Below are 17272 nucleotides of genomic sequence, written 5' to 3'. Positions count from 1 at the left end.
TCAGTACAGAAACATCAGGAGGAAACATTAAAGCAACTGTTTAGATCATTTATCAGAAGTGTGTGTACAGTAACGTTACTGGAGGGCGACTGTATTGATTATAAGTTCATGATACATGTACTGTAGGCTGGAGCTCAGCTATAGGAACACAGACCCTCCCGAAATGTCTCTTATTGATCATTCTGCATTTGAACCTCGGGCAGGTTCGCTTTGTGAAATAAAATAAATCCTGGAGTGTTTTTATACTTCAGAAAACCACATTTTCTTCTGTATGACTTGAGAAATTTTTGTCATTACACACAAGCAGCCTCTATACCAGAAAGTTTTCACACAGCTTGTTTTTTGAAAGGCACGGACAGGTTAAAATTTACAAAGAAGAAGTGCAGAGCTCCTCATAGTTATACTGCTGCTGCTAATATTTAATGTAAAACTGCTCACAAACAGAACAAATCAAATTGTATTTTGATTTATCCTGGTCTGGTTTCCTTGGCACAAGGCAAAAAACCCTGGACAGGGCAGCAATCCAACGCAGTGCTCGGTGAACTACTCCACCCCCCACCCCCCACCCCCCACCACCGACCACCGAACGATTTGGACATGTGGTCTAGACTGCAGTAATAACTCTGTAAGGAGTCATTTGTAATTAAACAAGGAATCATTTGTAATTGAACAAGGAATCATTTGTAATCTGTTGAAGTGGTTCGAGCATCTGATAAGCATGCCTCCTGAACGCCTCCCTTTGGAGGTATACCAGGCACGGCCAACTGGGAGGAGGCCCCGGGGTCGACCCAGGACCTGCTGGAGGGATCACGTCTCCCAGCTGGCATGGGAACGCCTGGGGATCCCACCAGAGGAGCTGGTAGAAGTGGCAGGGGAGAGAGATGATGCCCGGGACTCTTTGCTTGCACTGTTGCCACCACGACCCTGAATGAATGAGCGGAACAGATGATGATGATGATGATTTGTAATTGAACAAGGAATCATCTGTAAATGGGCAAGGAATCATTTGTAAATGGATATGGAATCATTTGTAAGTGGATAAGGAAGCATTTGTAATTGAACAAAGAATCATATGTAAATGGATGACAAATCATATGTAAATGAATAAGGAATCATTTGTAAATGAATAAGGAATCATTTGTAAATGGATGAGGAATCATATGTAATTGAATGAATCATTTGAGAGTGTGTTTGCTGTCCATAGTGCTGAAACACCAAGCCTTGATTTTATCCCCCGACTCTATTATTTATCATAAAAAGTAAATATTTTTCTGTTTGTTTCTTTTTTAAGTCAGAGGGAAGAGAAAAGAACAAAGCTGAAGTGTATGTGTGTGTGTGTGTGTGTGTGCGTGTGTAGTTTGCCATCTTTTGTGCAGACTGAAGGTCATTCTAGGCCAGTGTAATCGGTTTTTCTCCTCTCGCTGTGTCTCTCTCTACATCCTCCATGTGAACGACTCTCGGGTTTCAGGTTTCTCTCTTTTCTACTCCTGTAGTTTTTTACTGAATTCTGGACACTTTTTCATTTTATTCCTTTTTTCAGTTTCTTCTGGTCCTGTTGGTGTTTGTAAACACTGAGCATAGGACAGGAATACACAAATCCAACTCTGCCAATCCACCTTCTGCATGTATTTAAGATGTAGAGGGGAAACTAGAGTACCTACCCTGTCTCTCTCTCTCTCTCTCTCTCTCTCTTACACACACACACACATACACACATATACAAACACACACACACACACACACACATACATTTATATACAGTGAGTCAGAAATGGAACTAGACAAACAGATAGACAGATATACAGCTAGATATACAGACAGACAGACAGACAGACAGACACATAGATAGATAGATAGATAGATAGATAGATAGATAGATAGATAGATAGATAGATAGACAGACAGACAGACAGACAGACAGACAGACAGACAGACAGACAGACAGACAGACAGACAGACAGACAGATTCACACACAGATGGCTAAAAGTAAAGATGGACCAGCCTGGATTCCATTATAACCAGCAGTTCAGACCTGAAAACCAGCTGTTTGTTTAAGTTTTGTCAAGAATAGTGAAGTTAAAATCCCTTCAAATTAACATAAAAAATGACTAATAAATTCAAGAAAACGTGTTGCTACAAACAATTCTGCGACCAAGTAAACACTGCAGTTTATTTCAAAAGGAAGACGTGGGTGTTGGAAATCTGTCTTCCCTAAATAAATAATACATATTTACACCAACAGTAATGAGCTGAACCCACAGAAACATGTGCACTAGTTTAAAACACACCGTCCACACACTGTCCAGCTTCCTTTCCTCACTCGTCTACCACAGATACAAACCACGCTCATCACATCTGCAGTCGACTTTGCCGTGAGCTCACAGGCTGCCTCACAAATGAAAAAGATTCTGCTCAAAAAACCGACAGAGGGACGAAGTGAATGCAGGAGCAGGAACAGGAGCTTTTTAAACCCTCGGTGTGATTTTCCACAATGTCACTCAGATTTAAAGCAGACCAGGTTCAGGTGGTTGTGGGATTACTGTTTTCATTCCTTTGCAAAGCGCCTCTATTTAATGTTCTTTTTTTTAGAAGGGTGCAGCCAGACTGGGCTCATGAGCAGCAAGTTCATGAAGTGACCAGCAGTCACGGTGTGTGTGTGTATGTGTGTATGTGTGTGTGTGTGTGTGTGTGTAGTTTTCCATCTTTTGTGCAGACTGAAGGTCATTCTAGGCCAGTTTAATCGGTTCTTTCTCTACACCATCACATCAAGTGAACGTCTCTCAGGTTTCTCTTTTTTTCACTGAATTTTAGAATGGTATCCAACTCTGCCAATTCACCTTCTGCATGTATTTAAGATGTAGTGGGGAAACTAGAGTACCTACCCTGTCTCTCTCTTTTTATCTTTCTTTTGTTATATATATATATATATATATATATATATATACGTATACATATTCTGACTGATTTACCTTTAAATCCTGTGGTAGAAAAGGAGAAATGTGTTCAATTGTTGAGTTAAAGAAAATAAACAGTTGCATAAATGATTAAAATCCCACAACACCATGAGGTGCGTTACCTTACATGTATGTAAACATTAAGACCTCAAGCGTACAGACCATTTATAATCACATCCCTGACATGTTTATAAACTGGGCTCTAATATTTATAAATCACCGCCTTCTCCAGCTTTTAGAACCATTTATCATTTTTACAAAACACATCCATCATCTTCATTCAGCCGTTCTTCAACTTCAGGAGCGACAGCAACGCAAACAGGGCTCTAATCCATCTCACAACAACACACACTTACACATTTTGTTTTTGGGGAGGTGGGAGGAAACTTTAACATCTTGTGGTAACCCCTTGACCAGATGCACCCACATAAATATAAAGACAAACTGCTCATAATGAATAATTCTGACTTTTGTTAACATCACTGGTGTGGCATCTTCTAGCACCAAGCTAATGATTGTAGGGTTCTACAGCTGCCCACACATATTCGAACCACATGTTTTGAAACATCATATCTGTGCCACACCTCTTTATGTCCTCTTTAGCAGAGCTTTTAAAAGCACAACGTCTTTATTTTCTTATTACTAAAGCCCTACCTAATTCACCAACCATGAAACGCAAGCCGTTTTCCATGTAATACAGATTTTGCCGTGAAATTCCAAATTTAGGGTTTGTGTTTAGCAATTTAACGTTTTTTTTATCCGTGTTGCGTTCAAGTGCCTCACGTTTACTGGTTAATTTGCACTGTGAGGTGGTTCTAGCAATCATACAGCAAATCAGTGGGGAAACCCTTGGGGGGAAGGGGTCTGCTGTAAAATGTGGCTCTTTTCTTTATAAATCGGTGAAATTTGTGATTTTTTGAAAACGAGGTCCGTGACTATAGTAGGGCCTTAGTTATAACCCACTCCCGAGCTGAGAGAGGAGATGATTGGTGACTGTCACTCACATGCGTTGGTGACGGCGAAGCTGTTGGCGCTCTCGATGTTGTCCACGTGCGGCACGAGGTTGAACGGCGCTTCGGTCACATTGGGGCTGGTGTTGTGGAGGAAGACGGCCAGTCGGAAGGCTGTGTATTCCTGATCTGTGTTCCTGATGAACAAACCTCCTGAACACACACACACACACACACACACACACAGATCTGTCAGTATCACAGCGGGTCATTACACACAGTCGGCTCAGATCTGCGGATCTGTCAGGCTGAACCCCGGTGCAGGACGGACGCGTGCGCGGGTGGATCAGCTGGACCGTATTCAGTCTGTTAATTTTTATTGCTCATGCTCCGCCGGCGTGTCCCTATAGAGGAACTAGAGGCGGACGAGCGAGGAGAGAGAGAGAGAGCGAGAGAGAGAGAGCGGGATGCTGAAATCAATGAATCATGAAGCTGCAGATCTAGCAAGATGCCAAGAGTCCAGCGGTGGCACAACGGCAAATTAAAGCATATAGTTTAGTTTATATAGTATACACGGCAAAGAGTATCCGGGCACTTATTCTAATTACTGAGTTCAGGTATTTTAGCCACACCCATTACCAAAACCAATTCTCTATAATCAATTATGGGCTTTTAAATAAAATGCTTGAAAACAGTTTGGGGAAGGCCTTTCCCTTCCTGTTCCAGCAGGACTGTGCTCCATATAGACATGGTTTGATGAGTTTGATGCAGAAGACGTGAAAATTCCTGAACGAAACCCCAATAAAACCTTTGAATAGAATGCCTTTATTTGTCATATATACATACTATACAAACGTGGAAGCTGGGGTCGGAGCGCAGGGTCAGCCATTGTACGGCGCTCCTGGGAGCAGAGAGGGTTAAAAACCTTGCTCAAGGGACCAACAGTGGCAGCATGGTAGAGCTGGGATTTAAACTCAACCATTTGATTGACAGTCCAAAGTTCCACCCACTAGGCCACCACTGTCCCGCAAAGGTTGGGACAGAAGGTCTCAGTCTGACCTTACAAACACTCTTTTGACCGGACAGGCATAAATTCATGATGGTGAATGCAAGTTCACCAAGGAAAGTGTCCGGTCCTAATGCACACAGCAACCGACACTAAATACGGTCAGTTGTTTCTTCGTCCACCTGCTGAGCGCGAGCCAATCACAATGCAATGATGATCCAAAACAGGGACTCAGGGAAGAATACTCCCAACACCATGTTTCACAGTAGGTACAGCGTTGTTAGGTGGGAATGCAATGTCTTTTGACCAAAATAACTCTTTGTTTCACCCAAAGATTGGGTAGGGGGGTTCCTGCCACATCAACAACTGAGATAATCACTGATGGATTGTAACATTACTTAAAGCTAGTGAGTACAAATGTTACATCTGTATATGGGGGGGGGGGGGGGTTGAGCATATCTAAATATCGTGGTGGGGGGCACTATGTATTGTTATTACAGCCTTGGTTTTACCGATAAACTTCTCTCCAAAAGGTTTTTTAATTGTATATTTGATTAGCAACAAACATCAGTCGTGTTTTAATGTGACAATTTTCATGCAGGTCATGCAGATGTAAAGCCTGGCTGACTGTGGACAATGACTCTTCTATGTTAGACCTGTTGATGCTGATCACCCCAATGGACTGCATCTAACCCATCCTAACTGAAATTCCCTAAAAATAGAAATGGCTCAATGTACGACTCGGTCTAATGGGTTTAGCCCATCTAGACCCTATTTATATGTACACAGAGAAGTCCAGAAGAGCAACTGTAGGTAATAATGACAACAATTAGGATGTTATGCTACAAACTTAAGCGACATTGTAGAACATTAAACAGCGATAAATTACATTCGTGTTGCAGCAGGTAAGAAAAGCCACTATAAATAATAATATGAAAGGAAATGTAACAATAATAATATTAATAATAATAATAATAGTAATATTAATAATAATAATAATAATAATAATAATAGTAATAATAATAATAATATTAATAATAATAATAGTAATAATAATAATAATAATAACAATAGTAATAATAATAATATTAATAATAATAATAGTAATAATAATATAATAAAAATAGTAATAATAATAATAGTAATAATAATAATAATAGTAATATTAATAATAATAACATTAGTAATAATAATAATAATAATAAAAATATTAATAAGAATAATATTTATAATAATAATAATAATAATAATAATAATAATAATAATAAAATAATAGTAATAATAATAATAATACATAAGACAGAAAGTTCCTGTTCCAATCATTCCGGCACAGAAAGAAAAAAAACTGTAGCTGAATTTACTGTCGTGTATTTAAACTTTTGACTGTATGTAAACAGCTTCCCCTAGTGGAGAAACTTCTGCCTGCTAAACCTGACCGAGTATGTGAACGAGTGTGAGAATGAATACAGTCGACTGAGTTACAAGCCAAGTCGAATCCAAAAAGATGAAGAGAATGATGAAGAGGAGGCGAGACGGATGAGAGAGAGAGAAAAAGCAGCCAGACGAACGCTGCAGTTTCTGAATGAATCAGGGAAACACGCGTACCAACATTCACGTGAATATCAATCAGTTAAAAACAACACGTGTGTGTGTGTGTGTGTGTGTGTGTGTTTCACTCACCAATCTGCACGCTGCTCGGAAAAGCCCCCTCGACGGCCCCCCACAGCCCCAAGAGAAGTGCCGATATGATCATCTGCATCCTGAATCAATTCACTTAAGAAAATACCGTCACATGGAGGAGGAGGAAGAGGAGGAAGAGGAGGAAGAGGAGGAAGAGGAGGAAGAGAGGTCTGAAGAAATCAAACAATTATTTGTAAGAGAAAAAAAGAAAGAAAGAAACGCAGAGCAGGACGAAGAGATGAAGGAGAAGAGAGTTTTAACGAAGCATGGCTGGAAAACGTGCGCCCGTGCTATCCACATCCACCGAGACGCGAGCACTGAGGAGAAAGAGAATGAGAGAGAACACGAGAGAGAGAGAGAGAGAGAGGATGAGAGAGAGAGGGAGGATGAGAGAGCAGTCACTGGTTAAGCAGCATCCAGCCCAGAGGTTGCACAGCAGGATTAGACATGCGCTTTTCCTTCATCCCTCCATCCAGTATTCAGCAGCTCAATCTCTCATCATCCAAAATTCTCAAGAAGTTCGAATAATTCACAGATCAGTTTTACACTCGTGTATAAAATAAACGCTTTTTTTTATCATTATCATTAATGTCAGCGGTGGAGCCTCGTCGTGACACGATGCCTGCAGGAGGAGCACAAACCGAGCATAACCATTCATAACCATTAATAACCTCTGTATGATAAAAGCTCCGGCTGTGTTCCAATAAGCATCTCTCATCTCTGGTCCGTACGCTGGAGGGTAACACAACACACCACACTGCAGATCTGGTGCCTCGCTGAGATCTTGAAATTATGCACCGAGGTACTGAGGAAAAAATGATTCAGCAAAGAACCTCAGTGACTGTGAGGTATTAGAGTGATTTACTGAGGTACTGCACTGTCTCAGTGAGGTACTGGTGTGATTTACTGAGGTACTGCACTGTCTCAGTGAGGTACTGGTGTGATTTACTGAGGTACTGCACTGTCTCAGTGAGGTACTGGTGTGATTTACTGAGGTACTGCACTGTCTCAGTGAGGTACTGGTGTGATTTACTGAGGTACTGAGACAAAAAATGATTCAGCAAAGAACCTCAGTGACTCGGTGAAGTATTGGAGTGATTTACTGAGGTACTGCACTGACTCGGTGAGGTACTGCATTGACTCGGTGAAGTATTGGAGTGATTTACTGAGGTACTGCACTGTCTCAGTGAGGTACTGGTGTGATTTACTGAGGTACTGCACTGACTCGGTGAGGTACTGCATTGACTCGGTGAAGTATTGGAGTGATTTACTGAGGTACTGCACTGTCTCAGTGAGGTACTGGTGTGATTTACTGAGGTACTGCACTGTCTCGGTGAGGTACTGTACTGACTCGGTGAGGTACTGCACTGACTCAGTGAGGTATTAAAGTGATTTACTGAGGTACTGCACTGACTCAGTGAGGTATTAAAGTGATTTACTGAGGTACTGCACTGAGTCTGTGAGGTATTATAGTGATTAAGTGAGATACTCATTGAGGTAGTTCAGGGAATGGGAGAGAAGTGAATTGGAATTCTGTATTGGAGTGATACAGAAATGACGTAAGGTGATCATGTGAGGTATGTCAGTGACTCAGTGAGGAATTTCACAGATAAACTAATGAGGTATTGCAGTGACTGAGGTATTTTAGTGCCTTTGATTTACTGAGGCTGTGATACAGAGAGAAAATGTGATTGGGTGAGGTACTTTACTGACCGGGTCATTAACGAGGTTTTACCTTATAGTCACTGTGACTGGAATTAGAGTATCAGTGAGGTAGAGCCATGATCAGGTGAGGTATTACAGTGACTCAGTCAAACACAGTGATGAATGAGCAGTGCTGGACTGTCCAGTCAGATCCCACACTGAGTAATTACAGGGATTTACCTCACAATAATGCAGTGACTCAGTGAGGTAGCGCAGTGACCCAGTGAGGAAGCGCAGTGACTCTAGTACTGCGAAACGTGAGGTATTGCTCTGATTCAAAGAGGGATTAGAAGAAGAAGAACGCCCTTATTTGTCATATGTACGTATGCACTTGTACACTTGTATGGAAAGTGTTAGGGACCTTGCTCAACGGTCCAACAGTGGCTGCATAGCAGAGCCTGGATTTAAACCGACAACCTTCCGACTGATAAGCCAAAGCTCTACCCACTAGGCTACGACTGTTCCAGGTATCACAGTGACAGTGATTTATGAAAGCGTTCCCGTGATGCACTCAGGAACCTTGTTGACTACACGAGCTGTTATCCTCTTTGATGGAGTAAATTGTAGTTCGGGATCAGCGCTGTATCCCTCATTATAAAACTCATTTTCACACTTGCTTTGAATAATCAGGTTCGTACCCAGGATCTATTCTGTGTCATTGTTGCAGGTTCTCCAACCCTGACAAATCCGGTTAACATCACGTGTGACGTTTTTTTCCATTCGACAGTAAAAGGAAACCCTCGTTAAACCCTGTTTAGCACAGATCAGCATCAGCAGATAAATAAATCTACAGAAATGAATGAATTCTGTGTTTCTGTGCTCTGTATGTACCAGAACTCATCCCGGTTTAATAGTGACCGAATATAAACGACAGGTTGGATGTTCTCTGCGGTTCATCCACTGATCGACCTTGGCGTGACCCAGCAGGGTTGTGTGATTAGTGTGTAATTGCAGTGACATGATGAGGCGTCGCAGTGATCTGTAACTCTACTGCAGTCCGCTTTACAGAGCGTCCACTACAGCAGGACATCGGTCAGAAAGTCATGTTTCACTGTGAGTAATAAGTACACTCATTTTTATTGTACACGAGTTATTGTGGTACGATTTTAAGTCAGAAAGTGACGTATTACAACCGCTCAGTACACTAAATGACCAAAAAAATTTAAAAATAAACAAACAGCGTAAAAATAAACATGATAAGTGTGGACGCGCCCTGAATCCACCCGAGTCTGAGCTTAACCGGGCTTGAGTACTACTGGAGTGATTCTGTTTGACTGTTTGAGGTTGTGAGGTACTAAATCGTGTAACTTGAGGTATTGCTGTGTTTCAGGGAGGAATTCTGTTTTACGATGCTCTTACACTACACATCCAAAAGTATTCGGATGCCTGACCGTGAGCTACATCCTGTTTTGTTCTTGTTTTTATAGACATTCATGATGACGAGTTAATGCCATTTGATGTGTACTTTATCAAAATATTAGCACATTTACGAGGGATCTTCAAAAAGTGTCCTCACTTGTATATTTTGGTTATAAGCAGAGAAGGTGGGAGGAGTAATCAGTCGTGTCTGAGAGACGCTTATAGTCCGGATTTAGCTCCATCTGATTTCCACCTTTTTGGATGCCCAAAGAAGCTTTAAGGGGAAGAAGATTTTCATGTGATGATGATGTGAAAGCAGCGCTGCATCAGTGGCTATGCGCTCAACCAAAACATTTTTTGCTGACGGCACTAAAAAGTTGGTACAATGCTGGGAGAAATGCATCGGACGGTGACGATGTAGAAAAGTGATGTACTTTGTTTGTGAAATTCTTAATAAATAGAGTTTAAAAAAGTGTGAAAACCCTCGTATATAGGACATACTAACTTTGCTATTTCTAATAACTTCTTCTTTACGTCCCACTCAATGTGTGTATAGCAATTCAGCATGCTTAACAACCAATCGCAGCATTCCTTTAACATGTAATCAATTCTAAACCAATTATACCATACTGTATATTCAGTGCAATTATTAATGAATATTACACATCCATGTAAAAAAAAAAACAAATAGTATTAAAATACAGTGACCTTTTCAGCTTAAACAACAGCCGCCCTTCTCACAAGACTTTAAGCATGTCTGTGGGAATTTGTGCTCATTAATTTAAAAGAGCGCTTGTATGGAGAGCTGTTCAGTAAGTTCAGAGGTCAGGACTCTGTGCAGGACACTGGAGTTTCTTTGTAACTTTTTTTTTTTAAATGCATTTTGTCCCTTTTTCTCCCAATTTTAGTGCGTCCCATTTTTACCCAATTGCATTATGCTTCCTCTCTACTGATGCCGATCCCCGCCCCGAATGAGGAGAGCGAGACTGACACGTGTGCAGTAAGCCGACTGCATCTTTTCATCCGCACAAGGCGAGTTCATGTGCGGATCAGCTTTGTGTACAGAGGGCCACACCCTGATCAGCATTATTCCTTGACTCTGTGCAGCCAGCAGAGGTCGTAATTCACTCAGTTATGAGAGAGTCCCGATCTGGCTCAACCTACCTTATGAACAACAGCCAAACGTTCATATAGCCGCCCAGCCCAGACGGATGGCAGAGCTGAGATTCAATACGATGTATTCGAAATCCCAGCACTGGTGTGCTAACGTATTTTACTGCTGCGCCACCTGAGCGGCCACTGGAGTTTCTTTAAACTGAGCTTTTCTTCATGTCTGTATAAAGCTTGTTTGTATCATTTCTTTGGAATAACTGATTTATTACACCTGTATTCAGTAATTAGGAATTCAGTCATTAGAAGTGGTGTCCCGATACTTTTGTCCCTGTAGTGTATTACAGTAGCTGGGAGATGTGAAGTATTAAAGTGACGTGTTACAGTAAATCTATAAATGATTTCTCTGACTGATTTGGTTCAGGAGCGACTCCATGAGAGTGACGTGTTATTTTAACACGCTGATGTACTGCGCTGTGTGTGCTGTGAGGTGTCTGAGTGACGACTCAGAGGTTATAAAGTGTCTTAAGGAGGTATTACACTGTCTCTACTGCTGTGATGCACTGTAGCGCTTTATTGTGATATTATTTATTGTAATAGAAGGTCATTTAACTCTGACACGACCTCCTGAATTGACTACAGCTGGTGACTTCTCTATGCCCATATAAATTCATAGGCACACAATGAAAATATTCATAGGCACAGAATGAATGAAGCTGTTGAATTTGTGTGACACAGCTTTTCATTGACGGCAGGTCAGTTTTACTGATCTTTAATGACATTTTAGCATCCAGACGAATCAGAATAATGTTTCGTGTACTTTTAGTAGCTTTATTTAAACTAGACTGATTTATACGGTCATGTAGAAGTAGTCCGAGATTTGTGTTTAATCACAACGTGTCCACGCTGAGTCTACCAACAAAGTAATAATCTGAGTTTTATTTAGAATTTTGACCCAAGAGATTCTCAGGAAACATTAAAGAACTTATAAAACTTATAAAAGGACTTTGTGGAAGATTTTTTTGGTAGAGAAGCTGCAGAAATCATTGAGATGTAAAAGCGCCGTTATTTTCAGTTCCTTTTACTACAGTGTGTGACCTTTTAACTCGAACTGTAAGTGTGTTCAAGATAACAGAGACAGGATGAGAGAGAGGAATTCTATTCTTCTACTCGGCTGTTTGTCCTGCCAGCAGAAGTGTGTGTGTGTGTGTGTGTGTGTGCCCAGCTGCAGCCCTAAAAGGGCAGATCAGAAAGGGATAAACATGCCCTCCAGGCTTCATTTTGCCACACACACACACACTTCAGAGTTTAGGCTGGCAGGGCACTGAGTCAGTGTGTGTGTGTGTGTGTGTGTGTGTGGGTGTGTGTGGTGCACTGCGAGTGTGTGGGTAGGTTCCTAACCCACTGTGACCCTGATAGAAGAAGATAGAAGAAGAATTGATAAATGAAGATCAATCAATCAACAATAATTGCCATTTAAAGAATCATTTGAGATGCAGGCAGGTTGATTCCGCAAACGATTTAAAGATTTTACTAGAAGTTTTAGACAAATATGAACTGGGTACTAAATATTTTCATTTATATAAGAATATACATACAGCGGTACCTTGTAACTCAACGTCCCCTAAATACAAAATCTTTGAAACTCAACACCCTTCGTTGAGAAATGTGTACCCTTAAAACTCAACGTTTCCCTTAAACTCAACGTGTTCAATTTGTTTTTTAAAAATTTATTTATTTAATTTCAAATTAACAACGAGCAGTCGCTTTGTTCAGCGCTCGGCTTAAGCCGTCATCAAAGTGTGAATCTGAGATGAATCTGCATTAGTGTGGAATAAGCGTCAGATCCAGTGTTACAGCTCCACGTGTATCTGTGTTTATTTGGATTTTCCTCCCTGTTTCACTTTTAAACTTGTGTTACAACTCGAGCTTCTGAGTAATCGTGAGAATCAGCTTTTTATTTCAGTGTTTTTTATATTATGTTTTTACATGAGCCTAAAATATATGCAGTTCCACAGGACCATGGGAAAAAAATACCCTGAAACTCAACGTCTTTTAAACTTGACTCCACTCCCAGAACCAACAGATGTCAAGAAGAAATCACCCTACACACCCCTTAATAAAATAAGCTCACTGACCAAACGATGTTTGAGAACCTCAGACTAAACATCTCGCTTAATAAAACCTCATTGTTATTGATCAATATTCCAATAACACAGAGCTGGACCTCAAGACCTCAAGAACTGAACGTCAAAGGTCGTCTGTAATCAGAGAGGAAAAAAAATACATTTCTGATGTGAGGAGCCGAAGTTTGTTTTCATCTACACAGAAGAAAAAATTATGATCTTATTATAGAGATAAAAAAAATAAAATACAAAAGGAATCTTCATGCAAGTAATGAAGTTAAAAGATCAGCTACAAATAAGAAACAGTATTAAGATTATTAAGATTATTTTTAAGGATTAGATTTTATCTTTACAGCTGAAGTGAAGTTAAAGAGACAGAAGTATGTGGACACCACTTCTAAATCTTGATTTCGAAAGAATAAACGAGTGTTAATTTCTCAATCTTGACGTCAGTTGCTAAACTGGACCGGACCTGGTCAACAATGAGAAGGTTAAAGGCTAAAAATAACCTTTTTTTCAAACCCAAAAAGTACCCACAATGCATCACAGCACGCCTGAGGGACACCCTGCCAAACGCCAATCAATTATTCATCCGCTCTTCATCCCTTCTTCCTCCACGCGCTCCAGGAGCGCCGGCTCGTCATGCATAGTTTAAACGGCATGAAGGGTGTCAGTGTGTGAGGATCAGAGACGTAAAGAGACACGAGGAGACGGAGAGAGACGGAGAGACAGAGAGAGACAGAGATGACGCTGCAAGACAGACAGAGACACTGTGAGATACATACAGAGATTATGAGACATAGGGACGCTGAGATAGCCCAAGAGACACTGTGAGACAAAGAGAGACACTGTGAGACAGAGAGAGATGCTGCAAGACAGACAGAGACACTGTAAGACATAGAAAGAAACTGTGAGACAGAGAGCGATGGTGTGAGACAAAGAGAGAGACTCTGTGAGACAAAGAGAGACACCGCAAGACCAAGAGACACTGCAAGACAGAGAGAGACGCCGCAAGACAGAGACACTGCGAGACAGAGAGAGACACTGCGAGACAGAGAGACTGTGAGGTACATGCAGAGATGATGAGACACAGGAACACTGAGATAGCCAAGGAGACGCTGTGGTTTAGACACTTTGGACACCAAAAGTATGTGGACAGACGCTAAAAAAGTACAGAAAAAGAAACACTGGAAGACTGAGAGACATTAAGAGACTTTTGCTTCTCTGTCTCATTGTCTCCTAGTGTCTTTCTCACTTTCTTTCTGTATTTTCAGAGAGACTCTGACACACTGAGACACACTTTAGATAAACAGAAACACTGAGAGATAAACAGAGAGCCAAAAGTATAAAGACAGACGAACCACAGACTGTTCATACAAACGTCTTTAAACACGGGGGTCAGTCTGTCTCGTCTGTGCTCATCTGAATATTCATGAGCACCTGGATTAACTCAGCCGACAGTTAAGCATGTGTGTGTGTGTGTGTGTGTGTGTGTGTGTGTGTGTTATCAGATCCCACCACAATAACTCGTGTACAATAAGCACGATGTTAAATGTTTCCTCTCTCAGTTTATCACTGACGTTCCGTTGTGATGAAGCTGCTCACCGCGGCTGGAATTCTGTGATTTGATGATAATTAAACTGCTCCTGATTTCCATCTTGTTTTTCTGAATTAGTTGTATGATTATCATTCTGTGATCATAAAAACATCTGAGAACATCTGCAGCTTGATTCCAGACGCTGGTTTGTTCCGGCATCGATTTCTTGGAGCGGGAGAGACCTCGACCGGGTCTTTGTAGCCTGAGAGCCGTGAAAATGTACCAGAAAGACTGAGGGGATCAAAGAGGGCCAGGACCACCAGGGACCTGGACTTAAGAGTCACTTTAGAGTTTAGTGGTGTGTTAAACACAGAACTTTCTTGGTACTTCTTTGAGACGAACTTTTATAGTTGATTTTCTTGGCCAATCCTGTTGTGGACGCTTACAGGAACAGGTAGTTACTGCTTACACAAGATTCATCAGTTCAAGTTTTTAATATCAAACACAGTCATGGACAGTTTTGTATCTCTAATTCACCTCAATTGCATGTTTTTGGATTGAGGAAGGAAACCGGAGCTCCTGGAGGAAACCCACACAGACACGGGGAGAACATGCAAACTGTATGTGAGCATGCATATGCTTTTATCCAAAGCGACTTACAGTACTGTGACAGTAAACTGTCTAAGCAATTGAGAGTTAAGAGCCTTGCTAAGGGTCCAACAGTGACAACCTGGAAGTAGTGGGGATTGAACCAGCGACCTTTTGATCGCTGCCTATATCAGGACACAGGGAGTAAGTGGTCAAGGTCTCAGAAGTGTAGTAGTTTAATTCTAACCACATACAGGAGCATCTCAACAGCACTAAACCCACCAGAAAGCTCCGATCATAATAAAAAAGCAGAAAAAATATGAAACTACAGCCATGCTGCCTATATCAGGGCACAGAAATTGCGTGGTCAAGGTCCCAAAAGTGTAGTAGTTTCATTCTAGCCAGTTTCCAGACCAGTAATTTATTCCTACGACCATGTAAAGCTTCACGTTTGCTATAAAAATTGAAATCCAGTTAAAGAATATCTGGTGAATGTTACAGGAGCATCTCAACAGCACTAAACCCACCACAAAATCAGAAAATATGAAACTACAGCCACACTGCCTATGTCAGGGCACTGGAAGTATGTGGTCAAGGTCTCAGAGGTGTAGTAGTTTAATTCTAGCCACATACAGGAGCATCTCAACGGCACTACACCCACCACAAAACTCAGTTTTATAATAAAAAAGCAAAGAAAATATGAAAATGCTGCCTATATCAGGGCACAGAAATTGCGTGGTCAAGGTCCCAAAAGTGTAGTAGTTTCATTCTAGCCACTTTCCAGACCAGTAATTTATTGCTACGACCATGTAAAGCTTCACGTCTTGCCATTTCAGATGCCGGATTAGATTTTTCCGTGGGAGCGTATATATAATAAGAAAATCATCATAAAGGTGACGAATGCGACCTCGGCTCACGGCAGCAATTTTTCCCTGAACGCTCCATTCTGATCGAATCGTCCGGCAGCAGGTTCGGTCGTGTCTAATTTAGATTTAGGAGGGGTGCTGGGATTTTTCTGTGAATCAGTGAGGACCGTGTAATGTGTAACACTCATTTGGAGAGGCTAATGGAATTCTCTCGTCTCGCTCCCCGAGTCCACGTACGTGTGAGCTGACTCTTAATGCAGACGTGCTATAAACGCCGTCTCTTCTCTTCGGGGCGGCCGGGTGTGGGCGAGATATAAGGGCTCTTATGGTTATAATAGGAACAGCATGCTACATTAGCCCCATGATGCTAATCTATAAATATATTCATTAATAATCCACGACCTCAGCATGTAGAGGCTCTTATTGAGAGAGGAAGTCCATCTGTCTCCTGATCTGTCCTGGCATGAAACCACTGAGCGATTAGCGTCCTGCCATGCTGAGGTAGCGTGTATTTATTTACTTAATTAGGATTATAACGTCATGTTTTACACACTTTGGACTGTAGGAGGAAACCGGAGCTCCCGGAGGAAACCCACACAGACACGGGGAGAACATGCAAACTCCACACAGAATGAACCCAGAACCTTCTTGCTGTGATGCGACAGTTTAATTGACCTTGATTTGGGATCGATACATAAGTGAGGGTTCACTACTGGGTCACGGATGGCAGGAGCTTCAGTCACAAAGACTGTACACTCGAGTGGCGCAGTGGAAAATAGCACTAGCTCGGTTCAAATCCCCAGCTGTACTATCGGCCTGTCAGGCGTCTACATACAGACATCCTGTCCTGTCGGGCTTAGTGATATTGTAGAAGCCAGACCACTGTGACCCTGACCAGGATAAATCAGTAGTAAAACATGAATGACGTTGATGATTCCTAACAAGAGAGTGCAAGTGCAGAGTACACCAAGAGAACGGTACAGGCCTGCAGTTTTGACCCCTCACATTACAATGGCACTGTTATGCCAGTCAAGTACTGATTCTGACTGATCATCCTGTGGAACATGTGATGCTATGGAACGTTTACTGATGGGAGTGGTCTCTTTCAGGATGACAAGCCGTCATCCACAGGGCCTTTTGTAGGCGACAGGTCTCAAATCAGAACCCTCATCACACCCCCGATCACCCGTCCTTATATTTCTGACCTGTTCTAATCTATCTACCTCTTTCATTCATGTGTCTGAAATCTATTGAATTACAAATGAACAGAAAGACAGAGGGACAGGAAGACAGGGACACACACAGTGAGACAGAATGTGAGACAGATAGAGATAGACAAACTGTGAGTGATTGTAATTTATGGTTACTGTGCACATGCAATTAAAATGACA

The 17272-nt window shown here is 41.5% G+C and overlaps 1 protein-coding gene across 2 annotated transcripts in view; it reads right to left on the bottom strand.

Annotated features, from left to right (window-relative positions):
• gria4a (glutamate receptor, ionotropic, AMPA 4a) overlaps positions 1–6670 on the bottom strand; it is a 64824-nt gene extending 58154 nt beyond the window's left edge. For both annotated transcript variants that reach the window (XM_063017143.1, XM_063017144.1), the window contains exons 1-2: positions 6592–6670; positions 3960–4118 (exon numbers count right to left, since the gene is read on the bottom strand). In XM_063017143.1, coding sequence (XP_062873213.1) covers positions 3960–4118; positions 6592–6670 — 238 coding nt within the window. The remainder of the gene's footprint in view (positions 1–3959; positions 4119–6591) is intronic.
• Between the last annotated feature and the right edge of the window lie 10602 nt (positions 6671–17272).

This window comes from Trichomycterus rosablanca, chromosome 20 (genome assembly GCF_030014385.1).
Source record: "Trichomycterus rosablanca isolate fTriRos1 chromosome 20, fTriRos1.hap1, whole genome shotgun sequence".
Lineage (NCBI taxonomy): Eukaryota > Metazoa > Chordata > Actinopteri > Siluriformes > Trichomycteridae > Trichomycterus > Trichomycterus rosablanca.
Note: the sequence above shows the minus strand (reverse complement) of the source record. Positions and strands in the feature narration are given on the sequence as shown.